General features: G+C 39.6%; 1 protein-coding gene and 1 pseudogene across 7 annotated transcripts in view; one reads left to right on the forward strand and one right to left on the reverse strand.

Annotated features, from left to right (window-relative positions):
* LOC147577478 (UPF0688 protein C1orf174 homolog) overlaps positions 1 to 20932 on the reverse strand; it is a 63290-nt pseudogene extending 42358 nt beyond the window's left edge.
* The window catches only part of CBLB (Cbl proto-oncogene B), a 214958-nt gene continuing 211509 nt past the window's right edge, over positions 20509 to 23957 (forward strand). For 5 of the 7 annotated variants that reach the window (XM_086675533.1, XM_086675536.1, XM_025914169.2 and 2 more), the window contains exons 1-2: positions 21000 to 21157; positions 22551 to 22734. In XM_086675533.1, the coding sequence (XP_086531659.1) occupies positions 22567 to 22734 (168 nt within the window). In that variant the 5' untranslated portion in view covers positions 21000 to 21157; positions 22551 to 22566. Of the gene's footprint in view, positions 20641 to 20999; positions 21158 to 21262; positions 21286 to 22550; positions 22735 to 23957 lie in introns of those variants that run through there. The other 2 variants (XM_086675534.1, XM_086675535.1) reach the window with 2 other exon arrangements.

Genomic DNA, 23957 nt, shown 5'->3' on the forward strand with positions numbered 1-23957 from the left:
AGCTCCTCGTGACTGTTCCTTAGTCCCTTGATCTCTGTAGCAAGAGATTCTCTGCTGTCAACTATACTGTTTTCAAGCCCAGCAATTAATTTTATGACTATTATTCTAAATTCACTTTCTGTTATATTATTTAAATCCTTTTTGATCAGCTCATTAGCTGTTGTTATTTCCTGGAGATTCTTCTGAGGGGAATTCTTCCGCTTGGTCATTTTGGATAGTCCCTGGCGTGGTGAGGACCTGCAGGGCACTTCCCCTGTGCTGTGGTGTATAACTGGAGTTGGTGGGCGGAGCCGCAGTTAGACCTGTTGTCTGCCCCCAGCCCACCGCTGGGGCCACAGTCAGACTGGTGCGTGCCTTCTCTTCTCCTCTCCTAGGGGCGGGATTCACTGTGGGGTGGGGTGGCCTGTCTGGGCTACTTGCACACTGCCAGGCTTGTGATGCTGGGGATCTGGCGTCTTAGCTGGGGTGGGTAGGCAAGGTGCACAGGGGCAGGAGCGGCAGGCTTAGCTTGCTTCTCCTTAGGTGATCCACTTCAGGAGGGGCCCTGTGGCAGCAGGAGGGAGTCAGATCCGCTGCCGGAGGTTTGGCTCCGCAGAAGCGCAGAGTTGGGTGTTTGCGCGGAGTGAGCAAGTTCCCTGGCAGGAACTGGTTCTCTTTGGGATTTTGGCTGGGGGTGGGCGGGGGAGATGGCGCTGGAGAGCGCCTTTGTTCCCCACCAAACTGAGCTCTGTCGTCAGGGGGCTCAGCAGCTCTCCTTCCCTTTGTCCTCCAGCCTTCCCGCTTTCTGAGCAGAGCTGTTAACTTATGACCTCCCAGACGCTAAGTCGCGCTTGCTGTCGGAACACAGTCCGTCAGGCCCCTCCGCTTTTTGCAAGCCAGACTCGGGGGCTCTGCTTGGCCGGCGAGCTGCCCCTCCGCCCCGGCTCCCTCCCGCCAGTCCGTGGAGCGCGCACCGCCTCGCCGCCCTTCCTACCCTCTTCCGTGGGCCTCTCGTCTGTGCTTGGCTCTGGCGACTCCGTTCTGCTAATCCTCTGGCGGTTTTCTGGGTTATTTAGGCAGGTGTAGGTGGAATCTAAGTGATCAGCAGGACGCGCGGTGAGCCCAGCGTCCTCCTACGCCGCCATCTTCCCTCGTGATCCGAAAAAAAATTTTTTAATGGGTAGAATTTGTAAAATGCAAACTGTGGAGATATAATTTAATTTTTCCTTTGTCTTTCTCTCATTATGTGTATTTAAAGCAGAAATAGAGACTTTTAAATAGTAAAATCACCTATTTATGGTAATAATTTCCTGATGTTTCTTTTCCTAATGAAAAAATAGGTATATACTCTGAGATGTCATGTTTTTTTCTGCAGTGTTTTGAATTTTATATGTCAGTTCCATGCATCCATCCATGCATCCAACCATTCATTCAGTAAGCATGGTTACCAAGCTCTGTTTTTGCTCCAATAGCTAGGTGTTAGGGAAAACAAACAAGCAATAAACAATGAGATAATCAAAGTTGCTGGTGCTCTTACAGACTTTATTTATTTATTTTTTTTGTGTGGTGAAAAATTTAGATTTAGATTTAGCCAGCTGGAGTCAACTTAAATGACCCCAATTTTATTGGCAACATCTAAGCATCTTAGTCAGGAGCCAGTCGAACATACACTTTCTTCTTTACATCAGGCCTGATCAGGGTGTTGACCTTGGCCACATCCAGGTCATAGAGCTTCTTCACAGCCTTTTTGATCTGGTGCTTGTTGGCCTTGACATCCACAATGAACACAAGTATGTTGCTGTCAAGTGTAATGGTCAAGCTTGTTTCTCCTGGGGGCACTCTTTTGAGGATATTTGGGCAGAGTCCCAATTTGAATGTTTGAAAACACAGTGCACAAATAAGATGCTGTTAAGCAGGGAATCAAAACAGCTTGCTGTAATCGAGCAGGTATTGGCAAAGTGTTTTTGTAAATAAAATTTTATTTCTCTATAGATTGTCTATGACTGCTTTCCCACTGCTACACCAATTAGTTGTAACAGACAATATATGGTGAGCAAGACCTAAAGTATTTGCTGCCTCGTCCTTTAGAGGAAAAAAAAAAAACAACGCAGACTTCTATAAAAGAGTGAGATTGGATGGTCATTTTTGATTCAATAATTGGAGAACTATTGTGATGTTTTGATTTATAACAAATCTATATTTGGTCTCTACCCTGTCCTTGCGCAGAACTCCTAAACATCGTAAATAAGAGCAATACGTAATAAGTGGTAAGAGCAATAAAGGTGTTTTTTGGTATATATAACAAGCTCTTTTCTCAAGCACACCATATGTATGTTAACGAGGAGAGTTTGGGAAGCCACTGAGGAAGGGAGCTAGTAGCCAGGGGAACCAACCAAGTGATTAGAGGGTGGGAAATTTCAGCCCCATCCTTCTACCCACTCCCTCTGACCTGCAAGATGGGGAGAGGGGCTAGAGATTGACTTAGTCACTAATGGACAATGATTTAATCCATTGTGCTAGTATAATGAAGCCTCCACTAAAAACCCAGAAAGGATGGAGTGTGGAGAGAGAGCTTCCAGGTTAGTGAACAAGTTTGGCACCCCTGAACTCCACAGGGACAGAAGTTCCTGTGCTCACAACATTTCCAGACCTGGCCCTGTTTCCCTTTATCTCTTCATTTGTAGCCTTTAAAATCCTTTGTAAGAATAAATAGATAATCTAGTAAGTAAACTTGCCCTGAGTCCTGTGAGCTGTTCTAGCAAATTAATCTAACCCAAGGAGAGGGGTGTGTATGGTACAAAATGAGGAAAGCTTTTAGAATCTCTAAAAGAAAGAAAATCTTATTGGAGCCCAAGTTAGGGAAGCTGCCCAAGAAACACGCTCTTCAAAGGGATCAAAGTGTCTAGAAAATAGAGCAGTTTTTACAGAGTTAGCTACATCCTGTAAAAGCTCGGAAGATTATAGGTTAACATATAGACAGGAATCCCGAGTTTTAACGTGAAGGAATATGGGGAGTAGTAGGAACACTGATGGGCATCTTAAGGACAAGATAGTTTTCTTTAGGCTGCTCAAAGGCAGACATACAGTGTATGCTAGGTGGACCATAAATTAGGCTTTTGGTTTAAACAAAGTTTACCTACAGTCATGCTGACTTAGAAAGAAATCTAAATGGCTTCCCCTATATTTCAGGCTTTTAGAAAGTTTTTCTCTCATCATGTGGGAGCATCCGACTTCTAGCCACTCAGTCAGAAGCGCAGGTAAACAACATAGACTTGTGATTGGCATCTGAAGTCTGAGTTGGGCGCCTCTTACAGGACTGAGCCCCTAATTTGTGGAATCTAATGCTAACTCTAAGTGGGTAGTGTCAGAACTGAATGAATTTAGGACATGCAGTTGGTATTGGTCAGAATTGGAGAATTGCTTCATGTGGAGAAAAACCCACACACATTTGGAGATCAGAAGCGTTGAGTGAATGGTAGAGAAATAACAAGAGAGTTTTTCCTAGATAACAACATTTTATGTGGGTGATATTTAGACTTAGAGCTGACTATAAGAATCAGTCTTGATGAGATGAAGGGGAGGAGCAGGCAAAAGGAGTGGCTGGAACAAAACCCCTAAGGCGAGAATGAGCCAGTGTGGGTGAGGGATAGAAATGGTCAGATGCAACAGACAACGGGGGGAGGAAGTGGGATTGAGAGTCTATGATATCAAAAGTTCTTTTTGGGTCTATTAAACATTCATATGGAATATTCATGTAGATATTTGGATATAGGAGTCTGGAGTTGCAAGGAGAGGTCAGAATTGGAGATAGGTATGTATACTGGACATAGAGATGATATCTAAAACCATGAGAGAGGATGAAATCATTTAAAGGGACATTGTTGAGGGGCGCCTGGGTGGCTTAGCTGGTTAAGTGTCTGACTTCAGCTCAGGTCATGATCTCGTGGTTCATGAGTTCGAGCCCCATGTCGGGCTCTGGGCTGACAGCTCAGAGACTAGAGCCTGCTTTGGATTCTGTGTCTCCCTCTCACGCTCCCCCTCTCCTGTTTGTGCTGTGTCTCTCTCAAAAACAAATAAACATTAAAAAAAAATAGAAATAGATGTCGATGGAGAAGGGCAGGAGATGGATACAGGGCAGAGTGCTAATCAGCTCCAAATTCAGAGACCCAGCTATGAGAAAAGTTGCAGCAGAAGACAAGATAGGGTAGCTAGTAAGGTAGAAGTAAAACTAGGAAAGTCTTTGTCTTGGGATTGTCATTCAATGAACAGAATAGTCTTTCATCTTGTGAGAACAACTGTCTATGTTTCTACCTCAGAGGAAACTGAAGTTAATGTGACTGGGTAACTAGTTACCAGATAGTAATCAGTAGAGTGAAGACTTAACTCAGATCTTACATGTAGAACTCTCATAACTATGAGATATCTTAGGGGACACTTGTTTTTTGTCCAGTTAGCATCTAGACCTCCCTGTTCCATTCTCACTCCACATGGCTGCAGGGAGACCCTTGAATCAGCACTTCAATCTCCTGGCTCCAGTAACCGGGAGATGGACTGATGGATGATACAAGCCAAGCTAATCAAAGCCTTCCCTATTAGTTTCCTCAAACTATCAGAAGGAGAGGCTCCTTACATGGATAGTAGGTGGAGTGAATGAGAAAAATTTTAAACTGGCCATGGCTAACTTGCTACCCAATAAAACCAATGCAGAGGCAATGCAGTGTTTGAGCCCATGGAGACTGTGGTGGGCCTGAGACAAAAGCACTGTTCCCCACACCCCCTTCCCCCTTTTACACATACTGGTTTGAGATGGGCTGTCACCACTTAAACCTAAAAATGTTTTAATACAATGCTTTTTCATTGTTTAGCTTGTATACCAGCACACCTCCATTTGTACATTAAATAAAGTTGAAATGTCAGTGTTTAGTGATAACATATCCTGATTTAAAATTAAGCAGTTCAGCTATTTAACATAGACAAACTAAAGCATTTTTAAAGCTTTTCTTCCCCTTGCTACTCAAAAACATTTTGTGATGTGAGAAACAGTTTCAACTAAACTGTTGCTCTATTCAAAATCTCAACACTTTGAGAAAGGAATAACTTAGATTTTTTTGGTGTGTGTGTGTGTGATTTGTTTTGTTTTCATTTGTTTATTTTCATTTAAGACCACTCTCTTTTTTCCCCTTCCCTCTATTTTCATCGTTGATGGATGGACAAATAAATATTTCCAGGCAATCTTCTCCTGCTGTTTTCATTTGCCTTTCTGTCTAGTCTTTACATTGTACCTTCTTTCTCACTCTTGCTGCCCCCTGAGGTCTAACTTCATAAACTGGTCCTCACTGTAAGTGTTTAATATAATGCCTTTTGTATCCTTAAATTGCAAATAAGCTTTTAAACTTATGAAATAAGTAATAAGTTAAAATTACTATGACTATTGATATAATCACTGTTACCATTATCATTATACCCAGTTGTTCTGAAAATGCTACTTCTGTAAGCCTGTATTGATTTATTTTGAGTGAGATAATTAGAAGTACTAGTTCTCCATTGTATGAGCAATAGAATAGGATTTTCTCCTATTCCTCATTTCATTGGGATCAGAATGGAAAAATCTGACTTCTACATCAAACTGTGAATATAGTGGCCATAATTTTGGTGTGATTTTTTCTTCTCATGAAATTATAGGCACCGTTTCCTATTTTCTGGGACTATCTTAAGGACAAAGGCAGTGAAATTAGAGCATCCTATGGACTCTGTATTGGCAGGTGCCCACCTCCAGGTCCTATTAATATTTTGATTGTACCTACTATAGTATTTATACTTCTGATATCTCGACATAAGAATCTATAAATAAATCTTGTTTCTGGCCATGAACAGGGTGGGTCTCACTGATATCCAAGAACCACCAACCTCTACAGTTAAATTTATTCACTGCACAGCTCGTTCCCTCCACGGCTATATATTTTTGTTGTTGTTGTTCCTTCAAGAGTTATTAATTCAATTTCTATTTGCACTTTTTCTGGCCTAATCTGATCCAGCCTTGTTTTCTCTTACATGTCAGGTGAGTAGTTGAATTTACACTGATGTAAAGCACTTTCCTTCACTCTCAGAGCCCTTCTCCACTTTTTTTTTTTTACTATTTGGATAAGCCAGTATTTATTAAATACTTTCATACATTGTGCTTTAATGACTATGCTCACCTCCTTTTCTATTTTTAATATGGGTTTTATTATACGTACAACATTGAGACCTCTTTGTAATGAAACCCACCTATTCCATTTCAGACTTTAAGTAAACGTTCTTGTTTCCAGAATGATAAGCTTTCTTAGCTAGTTAAGTTTTACTTATCAGAAGTTGCCATGTATAAAAAGAAAACACAGACCTAAAATTTGCAAAACAAGAATATTCTCCTCAAATCCTGAATCAGCACAACTCTTTAATCATATATCAGTATTAAGTCATTGTAACACTTTTTTCTTCTCTTAAATTTCTGTTTCTTATTAAAGTGTAACCTTTGAGGACACCTCAAGAAGAATGTTGAGGCATTCCTGATGAATAGGCTTACCCATTTCTGGCATTAGCTGCATGTCATCTGATGTCTTCTCTTACATAAATGTTGAATTTAATCAGTAAGAGAATTTACCTGAAGTGGATTTGGTATAAAAGTCATTTAAGGTATACTTTAAAAACTTTCTTGGATTTGAGCCTGCTGTATGGCAAATTGTCCTATCCATCCGTAGAGTTTGGGTGTGTGTTGTACATGTGTGTACACGTTTTAACTGATGGATGGTGAAAAAGTGTATTTATGCAATTAACAAGATAGGTAAACTTAAACAAACAAAGGAGCCCATAGACCACAGCTAATCATGTAGAAGGCTGACTTATAAACTTACAGTCTATAAAATGACTAAGCCTGAATATACTCTATAAATCCAAGTATAATAATATTCATATCTGAGCATCATATTTTTTAAGACTTTATTTTCTTAGAAGAGTTAGGTTCACAGCAAAACTGAGAAGGTACACTGATTTCCCATATGCCCTGTGCCCCTACACATGCATAGCCTCCCCCATTATTAACATCCTCCACTAGGGTGGTACATTTGTTACAAATGATAAACCTGCATTGACACATCATAATCACCCAAAGTCCATAGTTTACCTTAGGTGAGCATCATATTTTAAGAGATACAAATAAATTGGAGTATGACCAGAGAAGAAACACCAAGAGGTAAAGGGATAGAAACCAAATAATTTGATGACCAGTTTAAGAAACTAAGATGATTTATTTTAAAGAATAGAAGGTTCAGCCCTTGTGCACTATTGGTGGGAATATAAATTGGTATAGCCACTATGGAAAATGGTATAGAGGTTTTTCAAAGAACTAAAAATAGAAATACCATATGATCCAGTAATGTCACTACTGGGAATTTACCCAAAGAAAGCAAAAACACTAGTTTAAAAAGATATATGCACCCCTATGTTTATTGCTGCATTACTTTTTACTTTTTAAGTTGGTTTCATGCCCAGCAGAGAGTCTAATATGGGACTTGAACTTATCACCCTAAGATCACGACCTAAGCTGAGGTCAAGAGCCAGATACTTAACCAACTAAGCCAATTAGGCATTATTTACAATATTTACAATATTTACAATTATTTACAATAGCCAAGATATGGAAGCAACCTAGGGTCCATTGATAGATGAATGGGATAAAAAGATGTGGCATATATAGAAAATGGAATATTACTAGCCATAAAAAAAGAGTGAGATCTTGCCATTTGCAAAATCATGAATGGATCTAGAGGATGTTATACTGACTGGAATAAGTCAGATGGAGAAAGAGAAATGCTGTATGATTTCACTTACATGTGGAATCTAAAAGACAAAACAAATGAATACGTAAATAAAAAGCAGAAACAGGCCCAGAAATACAGAGAACAAACTGATGGTTGCCAGGGGTGAGGGAAACAGTGGAATGGAAAAAAATGGATGAAAGGGTGTGGGAGATACAGGCTTTCAGTTACGGAATGAATGTCGTGAGAACAAAAGAACAGCATACGGGATATAGTCAATGTAATAGTGTTGCAAGGTCACAGATGGTATCTACACTGGTTGTGAGCGTAGAATAACGTATCAACTTGTTGAATCACTATGTTGTATACCTGAAACTAAAGCAACATTGTGTGTCAGGTATACTTCAATAAAAAAAAAAGAATAATGAAAATAAAATAAAATATGTACTTCAAAAAAGAACGGGAGGTTCAGGGGACTGTATGTTGTCACATGGATATACTGTGAAGAGCTTTCAACCAAAAAGATTGCACTTTTCTCTGTGGTTCCAAGCGGCAGAACTGAGGTCGTTGAATTATCTTCTAGTACAAAGACTTTTGCTCTTTGTAAGGAAGAGCTTTCTTCTCACAATCAGAAATGTCCAGATGGAAATGGAATACTCTTTTAGTATGTTTAACCAAAAGTTATTATATCAGTATGTAGGGGTTTTGTATTTGGAACTGAAGCAGTAGATCTTCTTAACCCAGAGATTTCCTCCACCCTGAGATTTTTCCCGCTTATCAAACTAACAACTATTTTGCCAGATATTGTTAGATATTGCGATATAGAAGAAAGCAGTAAACCTCCATGAAAAAGAGCTCTTTGTCATTATATAGGGCCTCAAACCCATGCGTATGAAAATGGACTCACTATAACTCCAAGTCTGTTCCCCTACTTGTTTCTCGATTTTTATCAAATCCATACATGTTCAGATACTTTTTACATTATTTAAAATCATATTCAATTAGAGCCAAATTCATGATCTTTCTCCTGCTTAAAAGTGTGTCTAACATTTATCCTTTTGGTTTCTTCCTATTGCTAGAGCTATCCATCATTGCAGACCCTCAACTGCAGAAATCCAAACTGGGTCAACAGTCTTCTAATAAGAGCCCTTGCCACTATTCTCCTTATTTCCATATTTTTTTAGATAGTCTACCATACCAGTAATGATTCCCTCAAATACTGATTTTATTTTGCCTTTACCCTCTTCAGTAACCCTTAAAGTTCCATTTTGGCTGCAGAATTGGTACAAACTCCCAATTATATCATTTAAAACTTCCCATAGTTTTTTTTTTTTTTTTATTATCTGTTGCATTTTGTCATTTTAAAAATGAACTTCCTGGCATAGGAGCTGGCACCTTGTCTTCCCTTGGATATGCACATTTAATTGTTTGTTATACTTCCTGTATACACCCCATTTAACCCCCATCTCCCAACTTGTATTTCCCTCCTTCAACATCCTAGAAGGTGTAGTTTACTTTCTCCACGGGGCATTCCCTCACTCTCTTGCTCAAGTTAAATACCCTTTTCTTTCTTACTTTTATAGGAGGCACTGTAATTATATATTGACAAAAAATATTTGTTGAATAAACTTATAGCAGCTAATTACAATGTGTATGAGAGAAACCCCAGATACTCAATATAGTCCTGTTCATTTCCACCAATAACATGGCTTCATTGTGCTTTATATAATCTCAATTTCACAATAGCATTTATTTCCTACAACATTAGACCCTGAAAAAAACATGTGTCTCTGTCAATATCCACAGGTCAGAGGAAATACTTCCATCAGGAGCATTGTGGCCAAGAGGCAGAGGATAAGCCATCTACATCAGAATTTAGAATAGAAACTTGCTTGAAAACTGGATGAGCCACGGTAGCATCTCAGTTTAGTTTTAGTTCTGCCAAGAAATAGCTAATTTCATGCAAGAATTACCTTGTACCTGATCCAGAGCAAAGACTCTCTGGCTACTCTTTATATGCATTGATGCAATAGTAGAATTATTTAACGCTTAAAAAAAAACAAGTAAGGACAAATATGGGAAAAAAGAGAATTTTAGGGTATGAATTAACTTCCTTCCTTCCTTCCTTCCTTTCTTCCTTTTTTGGGTAGACTTACTGTAACTGGGGCAGGCGGGGAGAAGGGGGTGATTGTCAAGAGATTTAGCAACTGAGAAGTATCGAAGTGGTTAATTACCCCAAGAATTTTAATAAACATTTTTTTTCCTAATGCTTCTTTAGGAAATTGACCAACTTTAGCAGGTGGTAGTTCGGTCTCTCTCTCTGCTGTTAACATTCAAGTCATACAATCTTCTCATTTATTTTTCTATGTGCATTAAAAAAATCAAGTTCACAATTTTGATTGCTTTCTCAGAAATCTTCTGTGACCTGTGAGAGTAAAATGGAAAATCGAGAAGAGGTCATTTAGAGAGCAGGCATAAGGGGAAGAAGTGTAGGAAATTAATTGTATTCATCACTTTACTCCCTTCCCAGATGTCTTCCAAAATGCTATCTTTTATTTTCAAATCCATTTTCCTTCATATTTAGATGCAACTGTAGCTGGTAAAAAAAGGCTTTGATCTATATTTCATAGGTAAGTATTATTCATGTGACTATTTCTTTTCAATAGTATAGAAAATATAAGCTGCGCATGTCTCCTGACTGAGGTTTCTGCCTCTCATCCTGGCTCGCTGGTCATAAAATTATATTTTAAACATACATCTGTTTTTTCATTAATGTCAAAAATTAAATAGCAACATGAAGTCTTCTTGATCTTCTCTTTCAATATTGGAACGAGACGCTTTCTTCTGGTTAGCAGGCGAAATGAAAACAAGACGTGACAGAGAAGAAAAATGTATATAAGTGGACCAAGTGACTTCCTGCTGAGGAGGTATTTGATGTGGTGGTGGGGTGGTGGGGTGCACAGAACCAAAATCATCAGCCCTACCCAAGCCTGACACTTCATAAAATGCTACCTGATGAAGACATCCTGTTACTCTGGAATAAAATGTAACTGTTTGGAAAGTGACAACACATTGAGCTCATATACCAATCATGCAGGAAAATTTGTCATAATTTTTTAACCAAGCAACTGGGGGATAGGGATGGAGAGGGGGAGGGGAGAGAAAGAAAACAGGAGCTTGTCTGAAAGAAATTGAATACAATCTGAATACAATATGCACAATGTGGGTACACTGTGATGTTAAAGAGCCCAGACAGCTGAGTCCTAGAAACTTGAGATTGGTTAAGTCAAGCAGGTTTGGTCGCATGGGCCACATAAAGAATGTCAGTATGTGTGTATGCACACAATGTGTAGAGGGCATTGCCATGAAGTGAGAAAGAGATGCAAACAAGAGAAACCATTGACAATGGCCAGAAGATCCCGGTCACACCCAGGTCCAACCCTTATCAAAAACACTGGAAATCTAGTTCATAAATGGCATGGTCTGGTAAAATGTCTGTTCAGAGATGCTGACAGTTGATATAAACATGAGTTTTGGTGAAGGACTCAATATTGTTAATTTTTTTTTGGATGCTGCTTTGGATTCTTCGACAAATAGTACTCTATTACTGGAAATGAATCCCACTAATAATTGTATATACCTTTTACTCATAGATCAAAAAATTAAAATGACATGTAGTAGGGCATTTAGTAGTTCAGAAAGTTGCCCTTGGGGTGTCCCATGTTTCTGTATGTCATCTTAGAAGGCTACTTTATTTCTAAATGTTTTTTTACTTTTATTTATTTTTGAGAGGCAGAGAGAGACAGAGCACAAGTGGGGGATCAGCAGAGAGAGAAGGAGACACAGAATCCGAAGCAGGCTCCAGGCTCTGAGCTGTCAGCACAGAGCCCGACACAGGGCTTGAACTCACAAACTGTGAGATCATGACCTGAGACGAAGTCGGACACTTAACTGGCTGAGCTGCCCAGGTGCCCCGAGGCTACTTTATTTCTAGATGATTATTGCTTCACTCAGTGTGAACAGGCACATACAAAGTCAGTGGTTAAAATATACAAATGGATAAAAAGCCAATAACCCTCTTGGTTTTTAAAAATTACCTTTGCAGTCTGGGAGAACCATTTAAAAATAGTAAAATGAATTTAACAGTTTTGTTTTCTAATGTTTCATTATTTTGTGAAAAATATATTACCATGAACATTTTAAATCAAAATTTTATTAATTATATGAGAAAGTATCTTATTTTATATTTCACTCTGGCTACTGGAAAACAAAACTTGCTATAAAAAATAGAGTATTTAAATATGTGTAACAACACAGACTGTACATAGAAGTGTATCTAATGATATAAAGGGCCATATACAATTATGTAAAATTTTACACAAACAAATGCACACAGGCATGAGGAAATAGAATAATTTCTTTTGTGGTTGGATTACTATAACATGGCTTTGCTGATGATGAGGTGTGTTAACACTATGTTAAAAAGATAAACTGTCTTTTCTTTTCTGTGTACTATCTCTTTCTTCCTGACCCACCTTGAACCCTAACGCTGATCATCTGAACTATATTCTCAAGGAAAGATTTGATTTTTTTGATTTCTTGATTTCTTTCAGTCTTGTATTTCTGTAACAACTATTCAGTCAAAACACAAACCTGTTTTGAAGCTACACTCTTACTTCCCGGGCACCCTGCTAGAGAACTTTACAAATCTTTCCATGCTAGCATCACGGTCTAATTCACGGTCTCCAGACTCCACTGTGTTCTTAGAAGAGATTCTCAGTCTTTCTTTTCCTTGCCCTTTTTCTTTTCTTCAACTCAAAACCTTCACCCCTCTTAAGTTTCCTTCAATTTGAGAAGTCAATTTTGTCTACCACTTTGTCTAGTAGAGTTAGAAGATCAAACATGGTCACCCTCAACCTCTTACCACAGCTAGAAATGTATTTATAATGAAAGTATGCATAGTTTTTATTAATGTTTGTTTATTTCATTTGTGTGGGAGAGAAAGCACATGAGAGTGCAGGAGGTGGGGGTAGGGGCAGAGAGATAGAGAGAGAGAGAATCCCAAGCAGGCTTTGCACTGTTGGTACAGAGCCCAAAGTAGGGCTTGATCTCACTAATTGTGAGATCATGACCTGAGCTGAAATCAAGAGTCGGATGCTTAACTGACTGAGTCACCCAGGTGCCCCAAAAGTACACATAGTTTAGTTTTATGGATTTATTTTTAAGATTTTTTTATAGATTTATTATTTTAATTTTTCCATGTTCCTCCCATTTCATTCTCAGGTCTCCTTTTTTTCCCATTCTTGTAGGATACTATGCCCTTCAGTCTCTTTCTTTGTAATTTATTTCTCAGCATGTACACACATGCTGAAGTTTCTTTGATTGCAAAGTTTTGCCCTCCCTAACTCCATGCAACTCTACATTCGGCTATAGGTACTGTCTAAATTCTCTTCTCCATCCTTACATGGATTCCTTAAAAGACTCATCTCTACTTTTCAGTTCCTCAACTTCCATTCTTTTAAACCCATTTTTTAATTGACATTGTTCTCATTAAGGTCACAAAGGATCTCTCAGTTATTAATGCCAATGGATGTTTTGCGTTTTGCCTTTCTTTTATTGGACCCCTCTCCTAGAATTGAAACTTTTTTTGTTCCATGGAAATACTAGACTCCCTGGTCTCCATAAACCACACCCAACTGGTTTTGTTTGTGATCCTCCATCTTTTTTGTGAATCCATTTTTTTCCCTGATTTTTTCTGAATGTTGACCTTCAAGGTTCATCTCTCAACTCAATGTTCTTCTGATCCCAGATAATCTCCTTTTATGCCATTACGACTCTGAGGTAATTACTCATTTGTCAATGTTGCCAAACCTATCATCATATATTTCCAATTGTCTAATTAAAATATCCATCTGCTTACTTGATAGATGCCTTAAGTTTTTAAGTTATGGAATAAACTAATTAATTAATTTTCCCTTTCCCCTAAATAGACTGTCCCTTGATATTCTCTGTGATAATTGTTGAGGTTCTCTTTTGCCAAGTCATTAAAACTAGAATATTGACCATCATTTTTGACTCCTCCATTTCCTGCACTTTTAATATTTCTATGTTTATCAGTGACTACTAACTTAAATGATCTGGTTCACAGGATTAGTTAGGATAACTAGAGTCACCTTGCAAAGTTGAAAACCATCCTAGGTCAAAGGAAGCAGAATCTCTGGGAGAGGGACTTGGAAGTTGGCTATTCTAATGGGAAGAGAGGATTGGAAACCATTTTTCTCAATATGTCTCAAATATCTCACTTGTTCTTTTACCTACAGTACCACTGCTTCGTTTTAGGTCATCTTCATCACTTATTGCATTTTGTCCTCCTCTTCTGGCCACCCACTTTCAGATTTATTCCTCTGCTGTCTATCATCAACCCGCCCATTAGGATGAACATTCTGAAATGGGAATGTTACAATGGCACCTGCCTGGCTCTTCTAATCCTGTGTACTCCCCCGTGGCTTAAAACCCTTCCACAGCTTCTTGTCAAAAAGGATCAAATCCAAGTCATTAACTGGGCACCTAAGGCCTTACTTTAATTTACTTGTCGTTTGCCACTTTTTCTCTTTTATTTACCTTTCTTTGCTTCCCACAAAATGGACCCACCTACTCCCTGTGCATAAAAAGTTGTTTTCTTTCTTCCATGTCCTTGCTCACGAGGTCCCCTCTGATTAGAAATGACCTTTTGTGATTAACTGTTAAGCCTGTTTATGTTTCAGCTTTGTAATCACTTTTTCCAAGCTGGGTTAGGTGTTTTTCCCCAATTTCTCATAATGATCTCTGCCTCACGAAATTACTGCTTTTACCACTTGAGTTTATAATGATCTCTGAATATGCCTGCTTTCTCTCTGAAAACAATGACTAGTGCTTAATCATCTTTGTATTCCCTGGTGTCTAGCATAATGCTTGGCATGTTTTAGATGCTCAAAAAGGTTTGTTGAATAAATGAGTAAATGAGCAGTTAGAAGTCATTGTTGATAAAATAAAATTGGATACCTAGTAGATGTTTTGTCTCAAAACAATAAAAAATTTTAAAAGGATAATTTTTGTCTGTTGAGATTTGTGAACTTGGGAACCAGTAGAGACTTTCTGTAGACTTGGAATATATTAGATCTCTGTTGACATTATTAGAGCTACTCCTGGAGGTAATGTGCTTCTGATTTATACATTCATTTCAGAACTTTCTGGTTATAATTTGGCTTCTTGAGTAGAAAAATGAATATAAAGCTGGTCTATATTAATACGGGTCTGATTAGCAGTCGTATTTCTCACACAATTATGTTGTTTGTATACTACACATGAATGTCCTGAATTTGGGTTTGTTATCTATATTTTTTAGGGTTCAATCACGATGGACAAATTTTTTAATTTCCAGACCTGCCAAACTGAATGATATGATCAGTACCAAGATCCCTTCAGCCTTGAAATTTTGAATTTATATTTTGTTAAATTGAAAAATTAAAATAAAAATTCAATCTTGTATTAATATGTTATAAATCAAAATGCGTAGGGATTATAGAGAAATTATTGTGACAAAGTCTATCATATTTTACATTCCTCACACATACTCTTGAGGGAAAAGAAAATTATCTACATTTTTACAAATCAAGGTATGTTAGGTGAACATGGAAAATGTACTATGAAATATGAAGACTGCAGCGGAGGTATGAAGGAATACTGAACTGAGGCAAAGTAGTAGGTTTTTAAATTGTTTTTTTTTTTATTTTAGAGAGAGAGCTTGAGGGGGAAGAGGGGCAGAGGGAGAGAGAGAATTAAAAATAATTACATTTATTTATTTATTTTGAGAGAGAGAGAAAGAGCACAAGTGGAGTAGGAACAGAGAGAGAGGGAAAGAGAGAAAGGGAGAGAGATTCCAAGAAGGCTCTGAGCTATCAGCACAGAGCCCAAAATGGGGCTTGAACTCATGAACCATAAGATCATGACCTGAGTGGAGATCAAGAGTCAGATGCTTAACCGAGTCACCCAGGCGGCAGGAGAGAGAGAAATCTTAAATAGGCTCCATGCTTAGCCCGGAGCCTGACTCAGCACTTGATCCCATGACTATGGGATCATGACCTGACCCCAAATCAAGAGTTGGGTGCTCAATTAACTGAGCCACTCAGGCGCCCCAGTAGTAGGTTTGTTCCAAGCGTTAAAGTAACTATATTTAACACTGTCATATACATTTTATTTATTTATTTATTTATTTATTTATTTATTTATTTGAGAGGGAGGACAGAGGGAGAAGGAGTGAAAGAATCTTAAGCAAGCTCCATGCCCCAGCACAGAGACCAAGCTGGGGCTCCATCTCAAGACTGTGGGATCATGACCTGAGCTGAAATCAAGAGCGGGAGCTTAACTGACTGAGCCACTCAGGCGCTCGTAAATCCTTTTTATTACAAATAACAACTGTCAAATCATTTTCTGGAAAATATTGATCTGGGAATCAATTATCTGGGAAAAAAGATCACAAAGAAATTCATTTAAGGTTTTTTTTTTTTCTTTCACCTAAGTAACTGTCTAATCTGATACATGCTTTAGGGTGGAAATGTATTGAGGCAATTACTTGATTTTGCCTTTTCTGCACCCTATGATTTTGAATTGTTTAGGATTACTTAGCCCACATTCTGTAATGAGAATTAGATATAATTTACAACGCATACTTTCTCATATAATAAATCTTAAGCATGTATGTATCTAGTAATAGCAGACACTAGGTTTTGCTTGGGAACTGATAACTTATTATAATACATGTCTTTATATATATGTATATTGTTCTGGATTTCAGCTGAGTATCCCAAATTTTTATTATCTCATACCACCAGTATTGGAAACTACAACTTTTGTTTCAAGAACTGATTTATTAATCATAAGTTTAATTTTTAAAACAAGATCTTTGTGGTGGAATTTGCCAGTTTCTTGCCAAACACCTATTCAGGCTCTTCTCTTTAGACCCCAAACTCTAATTTTTAGCTGGTTATATTGCATCCTATAATAAAAAGCACATTGTCTTCCAGACATCTTTGCAGCTAAGTTTGGGCATGGGACTGAGTTTTGGCCTTGAACTATTACAGAGAAATATTTGGGGGAGTTCTCTGAAAATTGCTTGAAGGGGATTAATTCAGCTGGAAGTTCAATATAGCCTCCCACTTTCTTCTTAGCTTTTACTCTGATAATCAGTAAAAATAGCTGGAGCACCGACAGCCATCTTGGAATGTAAGGTGGCTTTGAGGGTAGGAGGCCAGGTACTGGGATGATACAGAAGAAAGAGGAACTTAGGTCCTTAAGAAATTTGTGGACCCACCATTCCTATCTGTAATTCCTATTTTCAGATTTTTTTCAGTGTGTGAGAGAAATAAGTTTCTATCTTGTTTGTCATTGTTATTTTTGTTGTTGCTGTTGCTGTTAAGAAAGAATTTCAGTTGAGCCCAAACTTGTACTCAGGAGTCTGGTTATGTCTGATGAAACCATATATCCATTACTCCTCACTGCCAGCTATTAGTATGTGTTGTTAAAGACAGATGAAAATCTATTCCTCTTAACAAGGAATGACTTGTTAAACCCAAATATGACTAGATAATAATGTTCTTATTTCTCTCTAGCCTGTGAATTTGTGTCCATATTAGTTTTTTTGTAGTGTATCATTCTCTATTTTTATTTTAGGAGGGGCATTGTAAATCTGCTTTGTGGGAAATGTAACATTTTTAAAAATAATTTTTCTTAATGTTTATTTTTGAGAGACAGAGACAGAGAGTGAGCAGGGGAGGGGCAGAGACAGAGGGAGACACAGAATCTGAAGCAGGCTCCAGGCTCTGAGTGGTCAGCATGGAGCCTGACATGGGGCTCGAGCTCATGGACTGCAAGATCATGACCTGAACCAAAGTCAGACACTCAACCTACTGAGCCACCCAAGCACCCCGGAAATGTAACATCTTGCTTGGAATTGTGAATACCATGGATTCTCCATTGCATGGAAACAGGAACAACCTTATATTTCCTATGCAATACCCTTGATCAGTCTATTCATTCATTTAACGAGTATTTTGTTTTTGAGTAGTTATTATGGGTCAAGTAAATTGTGGGAAGGCTTTGTTATTTAGTCAACTCATGTCTTTATCACATGGGACACCTGTGAATTAGGAGAAATTAGAAAAAAAAAGAAGAGAAAAAAATTGAACTGAATGGAAAGTATCTGAAAAGATTTAAAAAAAAAGATGAAAAGTGTTCAAAGATAGGACTGTAATCTACATTTCCCCAGATGACACTAGCCAGTAAGTACAGATATTAATGTCAGACATTAATGCTTGAATTATAAGCGTTCATAGTTACCATTACAAAATTTCTCAGTACTCCAGCCATGAAGCCTCCTAGGCTTTTCTGGGAATCTTAGGGGGAAGGTCTCCCACGTGCTTATGATGAGCCTCTGCATATTATTCACCTACTGGCTGCTATGGTGCTTGCAAGACTCTTAGGTAGGAATCCCTTACCACTCTGCTTCATGTCAGGATCTTCCACAACACTCCTGTCCTGTGAAGATACCATTTCCAAGTTTGCTCTAGGTTACAAATTCCCACACTGCCAAAGGATACTGCATTATTAAACTCACTGTTTTGGCAATTGAGGTGTTCTATGTAGAAATGAGGAAACTAGATCTCCAGTCCACTCTGCCACATTGAAATGCTACCATTTATGCTCCCAAGTCTCCCATGAAAGCATTCTTTTGTGTTCTTATTTATAGCCCTTCAGTATGCAGTGCTTTCTTATACTATATCTCTTATGTTTCCATTGGAGGCTCCTAGGGTATGAAGTTCATCCCAATAGGTCTGTATTCTCCTATGTACATCAACTCATGCTAACAGCTTGCAGGGAGAGCTACTGCCCCATCAGTTAGTTCATAAGCAAACCATGAATCCTAGTTTGGGCTCAGATGGGAACCCTGCTATGTCAGAACTTAACATAGACTCTAGATGATTTTGATAAAATAGCTAGTTGAGACTGAAGCTGTAATTTCTTGATATTGTGTGTGAATGTGCCTGTGTGTATTATATGTGCATACATATATACATGTATATATTACCATATCCCACAAAGCTTATAATCTGTATCAATATGGTATTGAAACATAGGACATTTCGTATTCTAATTAAGTCATCTCTTCCAGTTTCAAAACTAATACAAAAGGAATGCCACATGCTATAACATGTATTTTACTTACTCTACATTTATCCAGATGTGAGTGTGAGTAATGCATGTACAGTGTTCCCTTAAGCCACTGTTTTTCTACATGCTGAAAAAATTTCTATACATAGTTTATATGTTTTTGAATTTGTTTAAAAGGCGAGCCAATAATTTTTTCACTTTTACAGTCTCCCCTTAGTAAATATAACTACTGTTAACATGAGTAAAGGAGATATGAATGGGTGGAGGAGATATGGAGAGGTCAACACTTTTGTAGATAAATGCAATGTAAAAACAAGGAACTACTCTTTAATTATTGGCATAGAAATAATGGGAAAGAAACAAAATTACTTCCTGAACCACATTTTATCACCTGACTACCTTTTTCCTGTTTTAATCAAATGAAAATCTTAACCATCTGAATTTAGGGCTGCACAGTAAATTATAACAAGTTAGGATCCTTGACAGTAATGATCACAGTACTAAAATGGTTATTTAGAAAGAAAGTCAGGACCATTGAGAAATATTTTATCAGGTTAACTGGTTAGAGAAAGAATAGAAATAATTTTTCAAAAAAATTTTTAATATTTATTTATTTTTGAAACAGAGACAGATAGAGCATGAATGGGGGAGGGTCAGAGAGAGGGAGACACAGAATCTGAAGCAAGCTCCAGGCTCTGAGCTGTCAGCACAGAGCCCGACGGGGGGAGGGCTCGAACTCACGGACCCTGAGATCATGACTTGAGCCGAAGTCGGATGCTTAACTGACTGAGCCACCCAGGTGCCCCTAGAAATATATTAAAGACACAAAATATCACCACATCTGAGAAGTCCAAGGTGTAAAGTGTATTCAGCACTACCAACGGTGGTAGAAAGAAAATTCCAAAGCATGACAGTTCAGAGCAATTGTCAGTAGCACCTGTGGCAGGATTGAAGTTAAACAGAAAGAGAAGGCATTTATTTAATCTACGATCTCGTTGAAAGAGGGGTCCCAGCACAGATTTTTCCTTTTAAGATTAGCCAGATGTGGTTCTTTCTAAGGGCATAGTGATGGAACTACAGAAAAGAGATCACAAATGCTGGGAGAGAATGGCAGATACGATGAGGTTGGTTTTAAGACGGAGAGAAATCTATATAAAGTGACTCAAACAAAATACAAAAGCTGATTCCTCTTCAGTCATTTAGGAAGAAACTTATACTAATTAAGAGGTGGGTTGCATTTTTAGCAATTCCCATAGTCTGGTTCTTTTACTGCCCTGTCCTTATTAGTAGCTACTATTTGGTCAGCAGGGTCAACTATTTGCTTTTTTCATGAGCCTGCTGTTTGATCTTCACTCTTTCTAGAACTAACAGTAAAGGGATACACTCAGAAACTTAGGAAGTTTTGGTTGGCATTCAGGTGTTAACCCTAGTCTACTCTATGCGAGGTTTATATTTCATCTTAGAAGCTAGCTGCGTGATTGCTGTGCTTTTTTTTTGACAGCCAGCAAGAAGCAATGCCTTAGACCTGTTTGGCTGCTGTCCTGGGTAGAAGAGTTTGGCAGCCCTAGGGAGATGAAATTCTTCAGCTTCGGACCCGCCCAGAGTAGAGAAGCAACACCCTCTCAGCCACTACTCTGTTGCTATGAAACAAAAGACTAGGAAGGTGAGCGAAGCAGGAAGTCCCGCCTTTTAGCCCCAGTTGGCTTTGGCTCCGGCTCCCAATGCTCACGCCCACTCGCCCACTCCTTATTGGTCAGTTCCCCAGTGCCTGGCATCCTTTCTTCCATTTCCTTTCCCTTTTCCACTTTCGTTCTTGGGTGAGTCCAGTCCTCCCATTACCCTCCAAGTCCCTTTCCATTTGGGACGTGCCGCGAGCGGGCCTTCCTTTGGGGCCATTGTGTACTGTGGGAGACGTGGACTGGGTGGTAGTGCGAGGACGGCCGCCTCCCCACCATTGGCGCTGCCCGCTGTCGGGCAGTGCAAGGGCGCGTAGGATTGGTCTAGCCGCAGGAGGCCCCGCCCTCGGCTCCGCCCCGCTCCTGGGTTTCTCTGTGTGTGTATCCTACAGGGGTGGGGTATCCAGCGAGTGGTCTCCTCCTCCAGCTAGTGCTGCTGCGGCGTCCCGCGGCCTCCCCGAGAATCGGGCGGGAGGGGAGAGCGGGTGTGGATTGGTCTTGACGGTAATTGTTGCGTTTCCCTGTCTCGGTGGCCTGCGCTCTGGGTTGCTTCTTCCTCGGGAACGTGCTTTTACGGCGATCCCACACTCCCTGCCCGGGCTATCCACGCACCCTGGGCTCGTGTGTGTAAAGTAGGACCCTCGCACACGCGTGTCTCTGGACAGCTGCGGCGCCGGGAGGCCGGGAGGGAACGGGACGCCGGGGAGGCTTGCCGCTTTTTTTCCGGCCAGGGGGCCCTGGGGCAGCCAGGCGCGGGCCACGGAAGGAGAGGGGACAGCCCTGGCTTCCAGCTGCTGTCGTCGCCGCCTGCACAGTTTGTAGAGGGGGTATTTAAAGACCGGAACCCTGGCTTGGCCAGGGGAGGAAGGAGAACGAGTAGAGGGAGACAGGCGGCTGGGATTGCAGACATCCCGGGGCGGGGTGGGGGGGTGCGTCCGCTTAGGAGCCGAATGCCGGGCGCCCAAGACTGACGGGGCTGCGGGCTCTGGGGGTGCGAGGGGGTACCTCGTCCTTTCTCTGTCCACCTTCCTCCCCCAGCTGAGGTCCGAGAGTGGCCGGAGAGGGGCCTGAACAAGGAGGGGGCAAAGACGTCCCGAAACAAAGCTTTGGACCCCCCCCCCCCATACCCCTGGGGTGAGACGAGAGGAAAGGAACGATCTAAGTGAACTCTCTTCTCCTTTCTGTGCCCGCTCTTGTCAGTTTCTTAACCCTCTTTTTAAAATGGGTTATTTGTTGGTTTATTTGGTTCTTAACTTGGGGCTAACTCCTCACCGCGTTGGTTTAAAGAACTGTGTGTTCGGTTGTCTATGTTCCTGTGTCCATACTTGTTGGTTTTAGCGGGGAAAATCCAAATCCTAAGCCTTTGTTGACAACAGATATGTCTCTTATGGTCCTGTAAAATAATGTTTACGTTTATATAACTTGAGGAAATCTAACAGAGTGAAAATGCAGTTTTTGAGTGAGGCTTTCAGAATGTTTTCTGGGGGCTTTAGTTCTAGTGTATGTACGTTGAATTGTGATTAAGGCAGGGATGGGGAGAACATCGTGTTCTTATCTAGTTGGAGAAAACCTATGTTAAGTTTTTTTGTTGTTGTTATGAGTTGGTTATTAATCAAGGCTTCTGCTACATGAAATGTGAGAAGGTTGCATCTTTAACTCTTACTGTTCCAAAAGCAAATGTAAGGTCAGTGCTCCTAAACCTGTTTGTTGGGTGTACAGATTGAGAATGCAAATTCATAGGCTATTGAAAAGTTGAATCGGGGACCCAGGATTTTCTCCTCACTGATGAAGGAGAATGTAGTGGGTACAAGTTAACCTGTTCAGTTCACCTGGGTAAACATTTTCATGTCCAACTAACTTTTTTTTTTTTTTTTTTTTTTTTTAATCTGCCTGTCAGAGAACTAAGGTTCCAGATGGCAAATTCTATGAATGGCAGAAACCCTGGTGGTCGAGGAGGAAACCCCCGAAAAGGAAGAATTTTGGGAATTATTGATGCTATTCAAGATGCAGTTGGACCTCCTAAGCAAGCAGCAGCAGATCGCAGGACTGTGGAGAAAACTTGGAAACTCATGGACAAAGTGGTAAGTTCTGTATGCTTGTGCCTGTGTGCAGCCTCATTTGCCCTGGATATGGTTTCTTCCTCTATGGTTTTATTTGAACCATTAATTAATAGTATTGTTACCATTAATTAATAATTATTATTATGGCAACAGTCTATTGATTTGGCTTGACCATTTTTCTAACATCCACTCTATGTTTTAAAAAGTTGGAATCAGAACACAGACTTGTTTTTTCACCTTTTGTCCTGCTCTTTAAGGTTCAAAGTTCCTCTATATGACTCAGATATGCAAAGTTTTTACCCTTGGCTGCCCTTTGTTGGTACATGGCCACAGAATAGTTTGGAAGTGTTTGTCTTCTATGACGTCGTGTTACTGTTAAATAACAAAAGAGTGCAGGCAAGTATTTTAAGAAAAGCCTCTGATGGACCCCTCATGAAAACCACAGTACTTGATGCTGAGAATATCTACTAGGGAAAGAACCAGATTAGTCCTTAAGTGAGGAAGCAGTATTTGAGAGAGTTTCCATTTTCATCTTTGAGAATTCATCTTCATTAAGGAACTTTTTTGTTGTTGTCAATGATAGAGTTACAGTTTCTTTCATCTATTCCATTTTGAAACAGGAAACCTTTTCGATTGCACATTGTTTATTGTGAAAGGAAAATTTATGATGGAGGTGGTGGGGCGGAGAGTATCAGAAACTTCTGTGGTTTCTGCATGTTGCTATCAGATGAATTCTAATTTCAAGAAGAAATCAAGCTGGATGTCCATACCCTGAGAAGTCTAGGCAACTTGAATATTTTACAGGGGTCTACTGAGAAACTGTAGCTTCCATTGTCCTCTGTTACCAAGTAGGATTATGAAATAAATATGATTAAGATGTAGCATGCTGCTGTGCAGAATTAATAGTTCTTGCTTTTGAAGCAGTGGTACTGTCTGCTATATATTGGTAAACGTTTGTAGCACCATCTGGTTTCATTTCATAGATATTTGGGGCTAATTATAAATTTAGTTGATGCAAGGCTCTTGATATTTTTGTGACTGCAGAAATGGAGTTTTAAAAAACTATCTTTTGTAGGGATGTGCAAGAGCCTCCTTGAAAGCTTATGGTAGCAGTTGCCTTTACCGTGGCTTGTAGTTGTGTATGAATGTTTGCCACAAAAAGCCACCGCCAGTGGTGTTAGCCGTACAGGAAGGTGATGAGATTTGTTTTATCTTCATTTATCCTTGCAGGAAGTACAGATGGA

The sequence above is a fragment of the Puma concolor genome, chromosome C2 (assembly GCF_028749965.1).
Source record: "Puma concolor isolate L17-30 chromosome C2, mPumCon1.1.hap2, whole genome shotgun sequence".
NCBI classification, from domain to species: domain Eukaryota; kingdom Metazoa; phylum Chordata; class Mammalia; order Carnivora; family Felidae; genus Puma; species Puma concolor.